At 40.0% G+C, this 16,637-nt stretch overlaps 1 protein-coding gene across 2 annotated transcripts; it reads left to right on the top strand.

Moving 5' to 3' along the window:
- Positions 1–521: 521 nt before the first annotated feature.
- On the top strand, positions 522–14,639 carry LOC111319081 (guanylate-binding protein 6). 2 transcript variants are annotated; one of them, XM_088751709.1, is made up of 14 exons: positions 522–731; positions 3,443–3,702; positions 6,268–6,328; positions 6,667–6,763; positions 7,165–7,332; positions 7,950–8,107; positions 8,412–8,584; positions 9,141–9,315; positions 9,993–10,254; positions 10,483–10,778; positions 11,237–11,491; positions 11,929–12,051; positions 12,662–12,709; positions 13,279–14,639. In XM_088751709.1, the coding sequence occupies exons 3-14, from the start codon at positions 6,323–6,325 to the stop codon at positions 13,906–13,908; spliced, it is 2,391 nt and encodes a 796-aa protein (XP_088607835.1). In that variant the 5' UTR covers positions 522–731; positions 3,443–3,702; positions 6,268–6,322; the 3' UTR covers positions 13,909–14,639. The 2 variants fall into 2 exon arrangements, with proteins under 2 accessions (XP_088607835.1, XP_088607834.1); XM_088751708.1 differs by lacking the exon at positions 3,443–3,702.
- The last annotated feature ends 1,998 nt before the right edge of the window (positions 14,640–16,637 follow it).

Genomic DNA, 16,637 nt, shown 5'->3' with positions numbered 1-16,637 from the left:
CGACAACTTTTCCCAGTACGCATGTAATAAATAATCCTGAAACCATTTGGTTGTAGTTCTCTAAACGTTTGAAAGCCTTGAACTACTTTAATGTATAAAAGCTGGTCTCCAATACAAGATAAGACACAAGATCGGAAGCTTCGATCGGAGGGAGACATTGTGAGTCTAGCCTCTCACGTTGTAAACGCGCCGGGTCACTCCAACAGTCGAGATTTTTTGTAAATATCTTGCTTTTATATGATCTCCTAAACTCTTTGCATACTCAGATAAGACTATTTTTGATGTTGCTTTAGATATTTGTTTTTTTTTTCTCAATTTTAGGGTCGCTATCGCTCTTAAAATCGCTTGACATATCATTACTTGTGAATAAATACAAACGCACGTGTGTAACTTGGCATATGCAAAGGAGCTTCCTGTCCACCAATATGGCGGACAGTGTTTTTAATTAGGCTTATGACGTCACGTGAAAACACGGAATATATTTTGGTTCTCAGAAATCAGTAAGCGGAGAGTTAATTTGCACAAGTGTGCGTCGAGCGATGTCATGATCAAGATTTCATACGTTTGATATTTTTCTGCCACAGTTATTTTTTTTCTTTAATGTGAGTTCTAAACGCGATTGAAATAGCGTAAAATATTTTTCGAGCGACCATTGACGGGAGAAAATTAGGATTATCGCCGGTACTCGAACTTTGGCTTACGAAGACATTATAAAAGGCACTTCGCTCCAGGTAATCTCACACTTTTTTCTTCCAGTCTCATGTTACTGACAAATATTACATCAATTGCTTGTGATGGGCATCATGTAGAAATTGTTATTGGTATGTCATACGAATCCATAAAACTGTTTGACCACAAGGGCAGTGGAGGATATATTTTTGTTTTAATTCAAAGGGGGGTTATGCCAGCCATGATTTCTCGGAAAAAGAGCGTGAAGAAACACTTTGTTATCACTCAACCGGCCCTTGCGTTCCCTCTCGTTATGTCAAGGCCAATCTTTAAATAAACATTTAAATTTACTATTTTAACCAAGACAGTTTTAATTGAGTTGACGCCCAACCCGTCGACCTTGTAGCTTGAAGAAGATATCAGTTTGCTGTCGCAACGTCGGGGTGCTCGTCGGATGTGACTGCCTCGTGAGACGAACGACTGTGCGTTTAAATAGTTTTGTGATTCACCACGATGAACGGTCGGGATCTTATCGACTGTATGAGTTTTAGCCATTCCTAATATGTTCTCAACGTTACGAAATATAGCAAATTTGCTCTGTGGTGTCAATTCATACTTCCTGTACACTTCAACGTCGCCTAATAGATTCGAAAGAAAAATTGCACGAGTTGTATCGTTCCGTGGCGGACGACCTCTAGTCTTAAATTTGGCGAAGGGTTTGTCTTAAGAGGGAAATTTTCCTACTCATGATAAGAATACAAACGACAAAAAGGTGATATTAAGATTTTACAGCTTCAATTCTTACGGCTACTGCCTCCCTTAAGAGGCGAAGTCACATTTGTTGTCGAAAGATTTTCATGTTATTTGCATACCACACACCGTTGATAAAATACACACATGGAGGCTCTTTGCATATGGAAAGCTCTTTCTTTCCCTATGAAAAAAGAAAAGGAAAAGAAAATAGGTGCAAATAAGGAAGAAAGAGTAGCATTTTTTCAAGAACAGAAAATATCCTTGATGGAAGCGTTGTCCCATTGGTGTTGCGATTAGGAACGTAAGATAATCGCCGGGGGTGACAAGTTTTTTACGAACCTTAAATTTATACTAAAGCTAAGATCTCGCGTTTGAATTTGAGAGGAATACATCCTCTTTGAGTGAATTTATAAAGTATTTAGATTTGCTCAATTTTCGTCAAAATTCGCTAAAACAATCCAGAAATAGTGACGAAAGGAAAAATTTATAAACAAAAAAATTGAAAAAAATTTCAAAGGATAATAAAAGCGAGGAAAATAATGAGTTAAGTCTCCTTACCTTTTTTCATAGCTGCATCATCGCTTTACGGTCGTCTGAATGCTGTTTTGGCGACTTTCTTAGCGTTACAATCTTAGTGTTACGCATTCCCGTCTATGACCATCTAGACCCCAAAATCACACGGTACGCTTGAGCCACCTGTGTTGCCGCGGCATCCAATACCCGATAAATTCTGAAGAAGAATCCTCGGTCGTTTCATGCCTAACCGACTCCTGACACTTCGTTAAAGGAAAACTCGCATTAGTGATATTTTGATCGTAAAGTGCAGTTATTAAGCTTTCTTATGATACATAGTTTTTTTCAGGATTTTAGTGAAACTAGCGCTCGTACGAAAATTTCCCGAAGGACTTTTCCAAACAGAAAAACATTTATCGCAATTTGATGTGATCTGCACATCATGGAAGCTTTCAATCAGCGACTTGTGCCGAAAAGGGGCCGCTAAATTTGCGTAGCCGCGAGCGAGCTGCGAAATATTACACCTTGAGTTTTTCGACGAAGGCTGTGTTTTCACCAGGCCGATTAACTAGCTGAACATTCTTTCTAGGTGTTTGTTTACAAACCATCATTTACTAGTTAAACTTGACATCTGTTTTCACTGTGAAATTTAAGCTGCTTACTCAGAAGATTCAAATTACAAAAGCGCGCAACTTTGAAAAAATGACGGGAGACGAAACATTTTTAATGACTTCTCTTGTACTGATTCTCGCCATATTTCCTCGAAGGAGACGACGCTTCTTGCATAGGATGCGACTAATGTTTCGACAAATGGAGAGGATGCGATGGATTGTGTTAATTCGAACAATCCAGCAGCAAAACACCTGCTATCGCTCAAAAGCGGGTACTGCGGGTTCTGCATACCGCCACCATGAAATAGGTAAGGTCCTGGCCGAGGAACTGGGGGATCTAATGACGCCGGAGGAATTGTGAATCGGAACGGGAAGGTAATACGAGTGAATTCGTCTGCCATTTCAAAACCAAAGTGAACCAAGAGGTGAGCGCGAGCGACTGGAAAATATTTGGTAGTTCACGATTTGGCAGGCATCTGTCACTACTGGAGATGCGATTGGCTGCAGCAATTACCAGGACAAGTTATACCATCTCGCGAGGTAGTATAACTCTGCAGGAATTTCCGGTCATAAAGGCGAGATAATCCCTTGTTTTTTCATGTGAAAACAGCTTGCATTTTCAACTCGCTTAACTTAGGACAAGCGGTTTTCACTGAACTACCGGACTTTTCCGAATTTAACTAGTCAAACTTGTCCTAGTGAAAACACAGCCAAAATGATGGAACGGTGGATTGGTGTAATAGCAGAATACCGTAAACCGCAGAATGCCTTTTTATATAAACCATAAGTCTCAAAAGAGGTAATGCATTAAAATAAGTAAATTATTTACAATTAAAGGAAACCTATACTGATTTTACAAATAGCGCTCGAAACGTTCTAAATGTATCTTTCAATAGATCTGGCATAAAAAATGGCATACAAAGCGATCTGTTTTTAATCGTTTTCCAAAGAAGAAGATCGGTGACACTTTCACTCAAATTTTCTTCAGACGACAGCAACATAGTGTCAGCAAGAGTAAAACACGACACCGCGAGTTCATCGAGCAACCATTACACGTCTCAGCCCAGAGTGCATTGTGCACCATTCAAGATGGCGGCCGCGGGAAATTCGAAGTGGCTGCGTGGCTGCAAGACCCTTGTATGAGGGGTGAATAGGGGTATGCAAATCCACATGATCCGTTACAAATATTCTCTGAATACGTGAATCCTCTAAAAAATAATTTCGAAATCTGAATCTCCAAATATTTTTCACGTAGATTTGCTACACTCGATAGAAAAGGTGATTTGGAGTTAGTCCGTGTTAGATTGTCGTTAAGGCTATGTCTACACTATACCGACAGCCCGTGCGCCGACACAGAAAGCATATCGGATAGGGCTTCTGTTCACAAAGGCAACGCTGATTTCGGCGTGGATTTTACAACGGAGCGACGCTGCGCCGCTTCGATCTTGAAAGTAAAGCGTCACGTATCGGATAGGTTTTCGTACCACACTTTGGCATCGTGTCAGACAGGTTCCGGACTGCAGCGGGAGTAAAAAACTCGGGGGAAGAATTGGATTCCACAATACGGCAGCCTTGCCACTTGTGTTGATTTCTGCTATCTCGAACGCTGTACTCAATTTACAGCTCTGGATCATGAATTTAACTGCTTTGAATCAGCGGAAAAGACGACGGAATCGACTTCAACTTTTGCTGATGCTCAAGGATTTAAGAAAGAGAACTAACGGAAGGAGGTTTCCTCGTGCAAGATTATTTTGGGTCAGGCCCGGGAGATGTAATGAATGGTGGGACAACTTTATTACCTAAAGTGTGACTGCAGAAGAATGGAAGGAAAATTCCGGTATCAACTGCGAGACTTTTCACAAGTTATGTGACGACCTGAGGCCTAGTTTAGAAGGACAAGCAACAAGGATGCGAATGCTACGAAAAATCTTTGGCCGCCATGTTGAAAGTGCGGGAAAATACATCACTGTACAGTATCATCAATTGGCCCCAAGCCCTCTTCGTCCCGTACGCCTCGGTGCAATCCGTTAGCCCGTGTGAACGACTTGTTTCAATTCTGGGCCGTTTCTGTTCATACTATGCCGCAGTGTTTTTCATGTCGACACGAAAAGTGGTTCGGTATACTGTAGGCATAGCCGAAGAGTTAGGACTGATAATCAATGGAATAAATATATAACCAACTTTTAGATCTAAAAAAACTCCTCTAGATCGACTGTGATCAATAGTACTATTGATCACTATGTGTACTTCGGGGAAGACTTCCTGATCATCTCCTAACATTTCAAACTGAATGGAATATCGATGCTTCAAAAGAAAAAAAAACTATTGTCGATCCTGGCTTTTCGCCTGAAAGCGTGTGGTAATTTCTATTAGGAAAGGACATCTAGACCCTTCGTCGAGTTTCAGAATTTATAAAACACTCCCAACTTCCTTGTCTTCGTCCTTACTCGAATCATACTTTGCCGCCTCCTCTTCCACATTCTCAATATCAATGTCTGCTTTTCGAATTCTGGGACTAGGTTTACACTAGAGGAAATTGTACCGGATTCGTGGTGAATCCGAAACGTTTTAGTACCGGCTTCTTTCTGCCGTTTACACGAAAGTGGACGAATCCGAAATAAAAACTTCCCGGTTTGGTCGTGTCTCCGGAGATTTTGCATCCGGAATTTAAAGTGGGAACTTTGAATACGATAACTTTTGAATCCGGAAAGTTTTGTCGTGTAACCGCTTTTTTTCTCGAATCCGGATATTATTTCCACCTGCAATCATTTGAGTTTGCGGTGAAACCAAAATGGATCTGGTGCTAACATTGCTGGCGGTCTCCGGTTGCCTAATCTTGTTGCAGGTTCAGGCGATAAATGTTATCATGTGTACCGCAGTATTTCTGAAGAAACGCAAATTATTATTGGAAGGAAGTTTAACGTCAGCCACACTCAGTAATCGCCGACGACGTAGACTGCTTGGCATCTGTCCAACTCAAATTTGCCTCAGTGGCATTTGGATCTACCACACTGCCTTTTTTGGGGAGGCATTTTCACTTTGTTGATCGAACGACGAAATAACACTGGGCTTGGTAACCATTCCATTTCGAACGTTCCCGGAGTTGTCGTTGTGTGTAAACGGTCAGGAATCCGAATATCCTTTCAGTGTAAACGCCGACGAATCCGAATACTCCAAAATTGATGAATCCGGAAACGTTTACGAATCCGGAAAACTCTCCTCTAGTGTAAACCTAGTCTGAAATACTTGCTGTTTTGATCGCCATTTGATATTTGCGATCCCTCGTTTTTTTTGTCCATTAACCCTTCGTGACACTTACACGACAGGCTTAAGTTCATAAATGTATTACGTTACTTGTGGCACATGTACCACACATGGTCGTTCGCCTTAAGGACTAAGCACAGATTGTGAGTGTTTCCCTTTTCTTTTTTATCTGGTTTTAGTTGTAGTCTTTGGTTGTTACCCTAGGTTTCTTTCTTACTACTGCTCTCGTTTGCCTTTTATCATAGTTTTCACCGTTGTACAAGTTTTGGTTGCGTTTTCAAATATCCGCATGGTTCGAGTAAAACGAACAAAAACGACATGAGTCGAATACCTGTGCACTGTGTATTGATTTCTATACAGCGAGCGCCGCAGTCGCCGCAACACTTGCAATTTCACATTTTCAATAACATTTTTGAATTATTGAATGTATTTCTTTTTTTCTGTCTTTATTGTTTAGCAAAGAAGAGAGTTTGTTATTGCAAGTTTATCTTATAAGTGGCCTTGCTCAAAAAATGGCGGTAAGCTTGAAATGACTGCAATTTGTTTCAGTTGAAGAGATCTGATGCTGGTGGGGGAAAACTTGAGCAATATCTAGAATTTCAGAAAGCAGTTTCAAAGTTGTAGTAAGGCATAATGATGTGGCAATGTTATGAAGGAGTTGTGTCTGTGTGATCCCTCAGTCAGCTAGACCAGTATAGCTGCAAATACAATCATTGTTGCCTCTCAAGTAAGCTGAAAGAATGGAAATCAAACTTTCCGCAGTTTTCTTGCATTCTTAGAGTCTCGAGAGGTAGTGCGTGAAATTATGGTATATTTGTGTGTGGTCCCGTCGGTTTTCATTAGTTTTTTGTCGTAGGAATTCCACTGGAAAGAGAGTGGTGAACTGAGGCCAAGTCGGGCACCTTTATCGCCCAAACACGGCTCATCAATCTCCTCTTTTGATGAAAGACCAGGTATGTGGAGTAGCTTTACTCCCTAAGTTTTTAGTGAGAAATATATTTAGCAAAATTTGTAAAGATGACACTTATTTAAGAATTCCAAACACGATGCAAGTCTTTTTTTGGTGGAAATCTTCAGGAAACTTGTGCACAACAAGGAAAGGTACCTCATTGAATTGAAAGTTCCAGCCTACCGGCCGGGTTTGAACTGCTACAAAAACTCCCTCTATCACAGTGACAACTTATAAACAATTTTCTCTTTCGTCATTTTGAGAGAGAAGGTTTAGCCTTTTTCCCTAAATTAGTCCAATTTTTCATTTTTAAGCCTTTATTTTTACAAATATGCGTACAGTCACGTCATGGCAATCGATTTTGCAGTCCAGTGGCGAGACAAACTAACTTTAATCATTCCTCAGGGGCTGTGACCCAGAGGACTGGTGATCAAACTGCAAGGGCGATTCCTCTGTGTCTTCCTAATAATTATAAATGGGATTCTACGACTCGTCAATGTGTTGAAACCGATGAAATTCGTTCTTCATTGAATGTAGTTGAAGAAGCACTTGAGGAGCTGAGGAAAGTCAAAGGTATGGGCCAATGCTCTGTCGTAAAACAGAACGGGTAAATAAATGAAATGATGATAAATGATGGCAAGTGTCATGTTGACGATTTTCAAACTGTGTGCCCTAACTAGTGCTTTTCTTCTATATGCATGTTATTGTGAGCCAGTGCCTGGGCTCGTCAACAAGTATGAAATGAATCTGATGCAAGTTGAAATTTAATCACTTGAAAGAGGTCTATTTTATCAAGTAAAACTGTACCGTAAGTTCAGTAGTCGCTAGTTCTAACAAAAATGACTAAAATAACCTTTAAGTCTTCATGAAAAAGGAAAAAGCAAACAAGACAAAACGAAACGAAACGAAAGAAAGAGGAAAGAATGCGAAAACGGTAATGAGATCTAACCGCGATGACCTGCATGGAGACTTGCAGCAAATAAGGCCACGCACTATTTGAAGTGTAAGAGAAAAACTTCACCATTCAGATCGAAAGCCTTGAAAAAACATTGAAACAAGAACTACCACGTGCGTGTCTGTATATTCTTTATTTCACTTCATTCTATTGAATTTGAAGCCCATGTCAGTATGTTTTGACAAATGGCAATCAAATTAATCATTCCGCTTTACTCTGTAATACGATATAACAGGTCCAGTGTGCACCGTGACTGTCGCTGGTCCTTTGAGGAAAGGAAAGTCTTACATTTTGAGTGAGGCTTTTGATCAACCAGGGGTGTTCCCTCTTAGTCACGAATTTGATCCGGAGACCATGGGAATCTGGATGTGGATTGTGCCAGAGAAATATAAGGTGCAAAACGTAGCCTTTGGAAATTTATTTCCAAGTATCAAACATTTTAAGGAATTTTTTTGCGATATGCAATGATGACAATTAGCATATAGCGCGAATGCGATAGTTACAGAATGATCCCGAAGAAAAATTTGTTATTATCATATTCTCGTTGCTATGTGCATTGTGTTTGTGTCACGATAATATTAACTTGATTTCCCAATAGGGCTCTTAAATATTCTCTTGACCCTCCCCTCCCATAATCAGCAATCAGTTTTCAATTTCCAATTTGTTCCCCTTTATGATGGTCTCTTACCTGATTTAGGACAAAAGTGGCCAGGAGGTCACAGTTGTGCTGTTGGATTCAGAGGGTGTTGACGCTGCTTTCGGTGAAGGCCGTGAAGACAATCAGATATTTACCTTAACCGTTTTGTTGGCATCTGTGCTTATTTATAACTCAAGCGGCGTCCCCACAAGACACGATCTCGAGAGTCTGCAGTATCCTTAACATATAAATCATATGTTGCAACATTGGCTCAACGGTTACCTGTAGTACGTGGTCTGCGCGGACTTTTTTTCTCTCACCCACAACATAAGATTCAATGGTCGTTAATAAATGCATGGTAACCCGTTAGAAAGAATTATTAACCGTGTACGATTCGCGGAAGCACGGGTTCGGATCCTGTTGAAGCCTCAATTCTGTCAGCCTTCCTTTCTGCACTCGTTTTAATTGAACTTTATCTGCAAAGACCGTTTTGTTGCTTTTACATCAAATTATGATTAATTTCAATTCATTACCTTAATAATAGAGAAATACTCCCTGCAAGAAGACACACATTGATAAAGAGCTAGAATGAAAGACGAAGAACGTTCAAATTTTTGGCCCTGCATAGGTCAGGCTACATTAAAGCCTAATCAAACATCAAGATTACGAAACGGCGAGAGACAGTTCACGACGAATGTAATGTAATTGATTTATTTTAGTCTCAGTCATACGTACACAGCGTGTAGATAAGAAAAAAATACTTCTGGATTTTCTTTAATCTCTTTTTAGCTTTATCTCAAAACTGTCTGAGCGAATTCATGCAAGTTCTAACTGGAAACAGACTGCTAAGAAAGAAGAAGAGTGCTTACACAGAACGTTTCCTTTCTTTTTTTGGTTGCTGAGGGATGTGGCGCTCTCCATTCCACGCGACTACACAGACTACAAGGATTACTTCTTGAAAAAGGTTATAAATCAAGACAAGGCCAAGATGCCGTTTGAGAAGGTTTCAAATTGCGTGGAGGGAAGGGTTTTAAACATAAAAATGAAGCCAAATAAATGATTCCTTATCACTTTATTTACACAGGTTTTCCGTGAGTAAGCTCCTCGAAGTAGGAGTACAATAGTGATGATGTAGCCAAGGGCATTTTGAGTTTCTTTCCTGGTTTTGAAGCATTTGCCCAATCCCCTCCCTCAACTGATCGAAATGTGCTAGGAAATCTCAACATGAAGAAGGTCAAGTAGAGCCTCAATTTCTGAGTGAATTAGAACAGTTCAAGAAGATGATGAAGTCTATACTAGTCCCAAAACACAGCTTCACTGAAACATTGACGTTTTAGACTTCGGCTTTTAGAAGAGTGCAATTTATCTCAGTGCTTGATATCCAAATTTTCATTGAGTCGTTATTTATTTATTGAGTTCAGGTGTTAATGGCCATTTTTTCTGATGATTTATCGATTTTGGTCTCTCATGGAGGATCTTACTCATTTCGACGTTACTGTTTCATCAGATGTTGTTAATACAGCAACTGATGAAAGGGGCGGGGTCTGACACTCAAATGATTAACTTCATTTGTGCTACACATTCTTCTTTATATAATGTAAGTCCGATATACGATTATCAATTGATGGTTGCTTTATCAAGGTTTTCCGTGAGGAGAATTCTGGGAGTGGGAGTCAACAGAGCCGGGAGGTAGCTGAAGGCATCTTAAGATTCTTTCCTGGTTTTGAAGCGTTTTCCCTGCCTCTTCCTACGGCTGATGAAGAGATAATGAGAACCATCAGCGTGAATAAGGATCAGCTACAGACAAAATTTTTGCGCCAGTTAGAGGACTTTAAACGCTTGGTAAAGTCCATACTGGTTCCAAAACACAGCTACACAGAAGGAGAGCTTGTAACTGGTGAAGGTGTGCGTCCTTATTTGTGTTTTTTCCTTTCTGTCTTGATCCTTTCGTTTCTTTACTAAACACATTTGCTTACCAATGATGACTTGTCTCGTGAAAAACAGTGCATGAAATAATGAGGTCAATTTGAATTCATTATTGAGAAAAGGAAAAATACTGTAATAATTTTGCAAAATGAAGTGAGCATCAAAGTACTTATTAAGAAAATAAGGTTTTTTGTTGTTGTTGTAGGTCTGGCCGCTTTAGTGAGCCAGTACGTTGATGCAATCAACACCACTGGCTTTCCTCCAGATGTGCAGGGAGCGTGGGACCAGTTTGTACAAACCAAATGTTTTGAAACTAAAAAAACCTGCGAGAAGAAATATTGTGAGGTTGTGACCTTACTACTGTCTGAAAAACTGCCTTGTGATAACGATAAAGTACGGGAGTATCACAACTCTGCACTGGAGGAAACTGAGGAGCTTTTCCTGAGGGAAATGATCGGCATTTCAACAAACAAAGTAGAGAAGCAACTAAGGCAACTTAAGGTGACGCTCCTCAGCTGGAGCTCTAACTAAGATATCGATACATGTTTAACACGTATGTATAATTGGCACGTGTGGCTCAGTTATCCAGGTCAATAATACTTGAGTGGGGGAGGGAGGAGATCAATATAACTGGTTTTATCTAAGGTTCATAAAGCAGTTTCCTCGCGAAGAAGAAATTTAATTCAAGGGTATAAGTCTGTTAATAGGTAATGGTTAGGCAATTAACTCAAAGGTCACCTAAACTTTGTCGTAAGGACTTGACGTAACGTCTGCTGACTTTGGCGAGCTATCGTGCTATGCCAGTCGTGAATCATTCCAAGAGTCAGTTTTTTAAGCAACAGAACGATTTCCATGGTATCGTATTGTTTGTTGTCTTGCTTAGTGGTGTCCATTCTATAGCTTAAAACGGATTTTTTTAATGGTTTTGTTTTGTTTTGTATTGCTTTTTGCTTTTTCAGATATCCCTAAACCAACAGTTGAAGGAGTGGCAGGCTAAGAATTCAAAATTAACGAAAGAAGGCTGCGAAAATCTTCTTTCAGAACTAAAAAAAAAGCACTTCGATCCGATCATTGAGCAACTGCAAGGAAGAGATGGTTCGAAATTAACATTTGGTTACATCCAGAGAGGTTACCTACACATCAAAGATGACTACGATGCAAAAGCAAAGGGTGCGAAAGATGCCATTGCTGCTGCGTTCGCCGAATTTCACCCCGTAGGAAACATTATTTATTTCCGATCATTCAATTGTTGCTGCAGATTGATTTCTGATTATAGATAAAAGCGGTGTCTTAAAAAGGAAGAGCCAAAAGAAGAGCAAATTTAAGAGATACTGTCCGGATTGGAGGGTTAAACAATTTTTTTTCGTTCGAGCGATTATCATTTTTGTTAAATTCGTGTTAGTGATCAGCAACCAAATTCTGCCTCACCCTAAGACCACTTAACAAAAATGAGCCCTCCAAAATTTATAATCAGGAAGTTAAAATTATCAAAACTAGTTTAATTCTCTTTCAAAGTGTTCTAGACCTGTTCTCTGCTAAATCGCTCTTCGAGATCGAAGCGGCTTATTGTGTCCGGCTGGGAACCAAACGTTATAGAGAATGTATACATCTTGTTCAATATTCTCTTGATAACTTATTTACCCTCTTACAGAAAATAGCAGCGGAAACTAAGCAATACATCGGTATTCTAAGGCAACTGAAAGACTTTGACGAACATGCAGCGAGAGAGAAGGTAGCCGAAGCTTACAGGGAGCGGGAAAGAAGACGACTTGAGGTAAGTGAGCGTGATGGTAATATTACAGAAAAATATGTTGAGATTAGCGGAGATAAAAAGAAAGATCAGAATGCTCTGATGGACTTAAACGCAACAGAAAGGCACGATGGCTAATAACTGAGACTCGCCTGTGGGTGATGCGTAACCCGATAAAACTAATCCTACGCTCACTGCGTATACAAACAATACTTTACAATCGGTAGGGATTACTGTAAATGGTTTAAATCTGGGGGCAACATCCGGGTGCGTGGGTGTGGTCCTGAGACGAACTGTTGTCGGTGGTGTTGACTGACGTTTCGACAACCTGAGCGGAAGTCATCATCAGAGTCGAGTGAATAGTTGTTGTCAGTGGAATCCTAACGTTCGAAGTCCAGTTCGTGTAAAATGAATTACTGCACTGAGCCAATCAATCTTTCAGTAAATTGGCATTACCCTGGTTGTCGTCGCAGTGATGGGATTTTCGATAAGAGACGTTTAACTTTGTGTATATATGCTATTCTCACTGCATACATAACTTCCCGGCGCGCTGGAAGAGCTACGCAGGTATTCACATTCCGGCGGGTTTGACCTGTGGTCTCTTTTTTTTTTTTTTTTTTTTTTTTTCTGTCAGGAAGAGCGGATGCGCTTAGAGCAAGAAAAGCAAGAACAAGAGAAGGAGGTAAACATTCTTTTTAGCGTTGTTAGAATAAATCATTTTTATTCGCTGTTCATTACAATAACGATGTTTTGTAGAAGGAAATGACCGTTACAACCTAGATTAATCTTACAACAACAAACATATGAAACATATGTATGAACTGCGGTTATGAAACGTATATATGCACGATCCTTCGCAGTAAAGCACTATTTGAGCAATAGTGAAAATCAGACCTGAAAAAAATTTTTTTTTTTTTTTTTTTTTTTTTTCAGGAAAATTTTTTTAGGTCTGATTTTCACTATTGCTCAAATAGTGCTTTACTGCGAAGGATCGTGCATATATACCTAGATTAATCTTATTGCAAAATACACAAGAACTGAGTTGTAAGTAGTGCGGCTTCACAGTTTTCTCTTTCGGCTTCGGATATAATTGAAATGCATTCAGTTTTTCTCCAAGAACAAAGTCCTTGATAAACATTGTATAGATGACAACTGTTAACCAAGGAATTAATGACCTAGTGTGAAGCTTTTACTTTTATGTTTTTGCGTAGTTCACCTAGCATTATGATCGTCTTTTTTCTGTTTGCTAAGATGAAAATGCTGATTACCAGAATAGAAGAGGAAAGAGTTGGGATGCTAGAGAAAATGAAAAATGAAATGGAACAAGAGAAAGAACAATTGCAGAATATGAGGGAAGCAGGCTTACGGGAGGCAAAACTTAAACGAGAGGCTTTCATTGAAGAAAAACATGCCCTAGAAGAACGGTTACTGAAAATGCGAGAGAAAGACGAGGAACATATGAAAATGATAAAGAGGTTCTCAGAAATGATCACCAATCACCAAAGAGAGAGAATAGAGCGTCGTGAACAACTGAAAGAACTTCCTCAGGAAGATATCGAAGAGTCCTTGAATGAGCTGAGAAGAAAGCAATCAGAAGAGGAAAATGAACTCCTGAAGAAGATGGATATTTGTGCGGACGACAACCAAGGGGATGTTCCTCAGATGATGGCCTTGAGGGCTCTAAAGATAAGAATGGAGGAGAACGAAGAGGAACAAGAATCTCTCGTGAGAACAGTCCTTGGTGGCATTGCAAAAGTTAGTCGACCGGCTGGTAAATTAATAGCCTTGTATCCTCCAGCGGCGCCTTATGCTGAAAACGTCGCCGACGGCATTGCTGGTGTTGCTGAAGCTTTATTGGAGGCTGACTGTGTTGTCATGTGAGAAGAGCAATGCGGTTGTTTCCGGACATGAAACGAATGAGTGTCTTCAGTTTTCAAGAAACAATGTTTTTGATAATCGTGCTAATCACCACTTTAGATAAGGCATAGCTGATGTAGAGAGTATCCTTACACCTTTTTCTGTCATTTCTAAGAGAGGGCTTTCATCTGTAAAAGATGCAACTTCCGTTGCAAGTTACCTTTGTGAAGCAATGTTTAATCAGATTCAGGTGTACAACAGCGAAACGTAATTGACACAATCTTTTAATTGTAGGAAACAGTGCAATAGCAACTAAACTCGAGTCAGTGAAGTCACAATATGGATTGCATTTTGATTTTTTTATTGACTAACTCACATTCCTAGCACCTTGACCATTCCCAAAATATTTGAGAAAGGAAAAAGAAATACCCTTCTATTCGTTTTACTTCTGATACTCTGGTGTAAGTAAAGGTGTAGTCTGATCGTCCGGGTGAGTGTAGTCCTGAGAAGGACTGTTGTCGGTGGTAGTGACTGACGTTTCGACAATCTGTGCGGAAGTCATCATCAGAGTCAAGTGAATGATTGTTGTCAGTAGAATGTTCTTATTCCAGTTTCTGTGCAGGTGGTTATGCCAGCCATGATTTCTCGGAAAAAGAGCGTGAAGAAACATTTTGCTATCACTCAACCGGCCCTTGCGTTCCCTCTCGTTATGTCAAGGCCAATCTTTAAATAAACATTTAAATTTACGTTTTTGACCAAGATAGTTTTAATTGAGTTGACGCCCAACCAGTCGACCTTGTAGCTTGGAGAAGAAATCAGTTTGCTGTAGCAACATCGGGGTGCTCGTCGGATGCGACTGCCACCTGAGACGAACGACTGTGTGTTTAAATAGTTTTATGATTCACCACGATGAACGGTCGGGATCTTATCGACTGTATGAGTTTTAGCCATTCCTAATATGTTCTCAACGTTACGAAATATAGCAAATTCGCTCTGTGGTGTCAATTCATACTTCCTGTACACTTCAATTTCGCCTAATAGACTCAAAAGAAAAATTGCACAAGTTGTATCGTTCCGTGGCGGACGACCTCTAGTCTTAAATTTGGCGAAGGGTTTGTCTTAAGAGGGAAACTTTCCTACTCATGATAAGAATACAAACGACAGAAAGGTGATATTAAGATTTTACAGCTTCAATTCTTACAGCTACTGCCTCCCTTAAGAGGCGAAGTCACATTTGTTGTCGAAAGATTTTCATGTTATTTGCATACCGCACACCGTTGACAAAATTCACACATGGAGGCTCTTTGCATATGGAAAGCCCTTTCTTTCCCTATCAAAAAATAAAAGGAAAAGAATATAGGTGCAAATAGGGAAGAAAGAGTGGCATTTTTTCGAGAACAGAAAATATCCTTGGTGGAAGCGTTGTCCCATTGGTGTTGCGATTAGGAACGTAAGATAATCGCCAGGTGTGACAAGTTTTTTACGAACCTTAAATTTATACTAAAGCTAAGATCTCGCGTTTGAATTTGAGAGGAATACATCCTCTTTGAGTGAATTTATAAAGTATTTAGATTGCTCAATTTTCGTCAAAATTCGCTAAAACAAGCCAGAAATAGTGACGAAAGGAAAAATTTATAAACAAAAAAAATTGAAAAAAATTTTAAAGGATAATAAAAGCGAGGAAAAGAATGAGTTAAGTCTCCTTACCTTTTTCCATAGCTGCACCATCGCTTTACGGTCGTCTGAATGCTGTTTTGGCGACTTTCTTAGCGTTACAATCTTAGTGTCACGCATTCCCGTCTATGACCATCTAGACCCCAAAATGACACGGTACGCTTGAGCCACCTGTGTTGCCGCGGCATCCAATACCCGATAAATTCTGAAGAAGAATCCTCGGTCGTTTCATGCCTTACCGACTCCTGACACTTCGTTAAAGGAAAACTCGCATAAGTGATATTTTGATCGTAAAGTGCAGTTATTAAGCTTTCTTATGATATATAGTTTTTGTCAGGATTTTAGTAAAGCCAGCGCTCGTACGAAAATTTCCCGGAGGACTTTTCCAAACAGAAAAACATTTATCGCAATTTGATGTGATCTGCACATCATGGAAGCTTTCGATCAGCGACTTTTGCCGGAAAAGGGCCGCTAAATTTGCGTAGCCGCAAGCGAGCTGCGAAATATTACACCTTGAGTTTTTCGACAAAGGCTGTGTTTTCACCAGGCCGATTAACTAGCTGAACATTCTTTCTAGGTGTTTGTCTACAAACCAACATTTACTAGTTAAACTTGACATCTGTTTTCACTGTGAAATTTTAGCTGCTTACTCAGAAGATTCAAATTACAAAAGCGCGCAACTTTGAAAAAATGGCGGGAGACGAAACATTTTTAATGACTTCTCTTGTACTGATTCTCGCCATATTTCTTCGAAGGAGACGACATTTCTATCATAGGATGCGACTAATGTTTCGACAAATGGAGAGGATGCGATGGATTGTGTTAATTCGGACAATCCAGCAGCAAAACACCTGCTATCGCTCAAAAGCGGGTACTGCGGGTTCTGCATACCGCCACCATGAAATAGGTAAGGTCCTGGCCGAGGAACTGGGGGATCTAATGACGCCGGAGGAATTGTAAATCGGAACGGGAAGGTAATACGAGTGAATTCGTCTGCCATTTCAAAACCAAAGTGAACGAAGAGGTGAGCGCGAGCGACTGGAAAATATTTGGCAGTTCACGATTTGGCAGGCATCTGT

The sequence above is a fragment of the Stylophora pistillata genome, chromosome 3 (assembly GCF_964205215.1).
Source record: "Stylophora pistillata chromosome 3, jaStyPist1.2, whole genome shotgun sequence".
NCBI classification, from domain to species: Eukaryota; Metazoa; Cnidaria; class Anthozoa; order Scleractinia; family Pocilloporidae; genus Stylophora; species Stylophora pistillata.
This window is presented reverse-complemented; position numbering and strand designations above follow the sequence as displayed.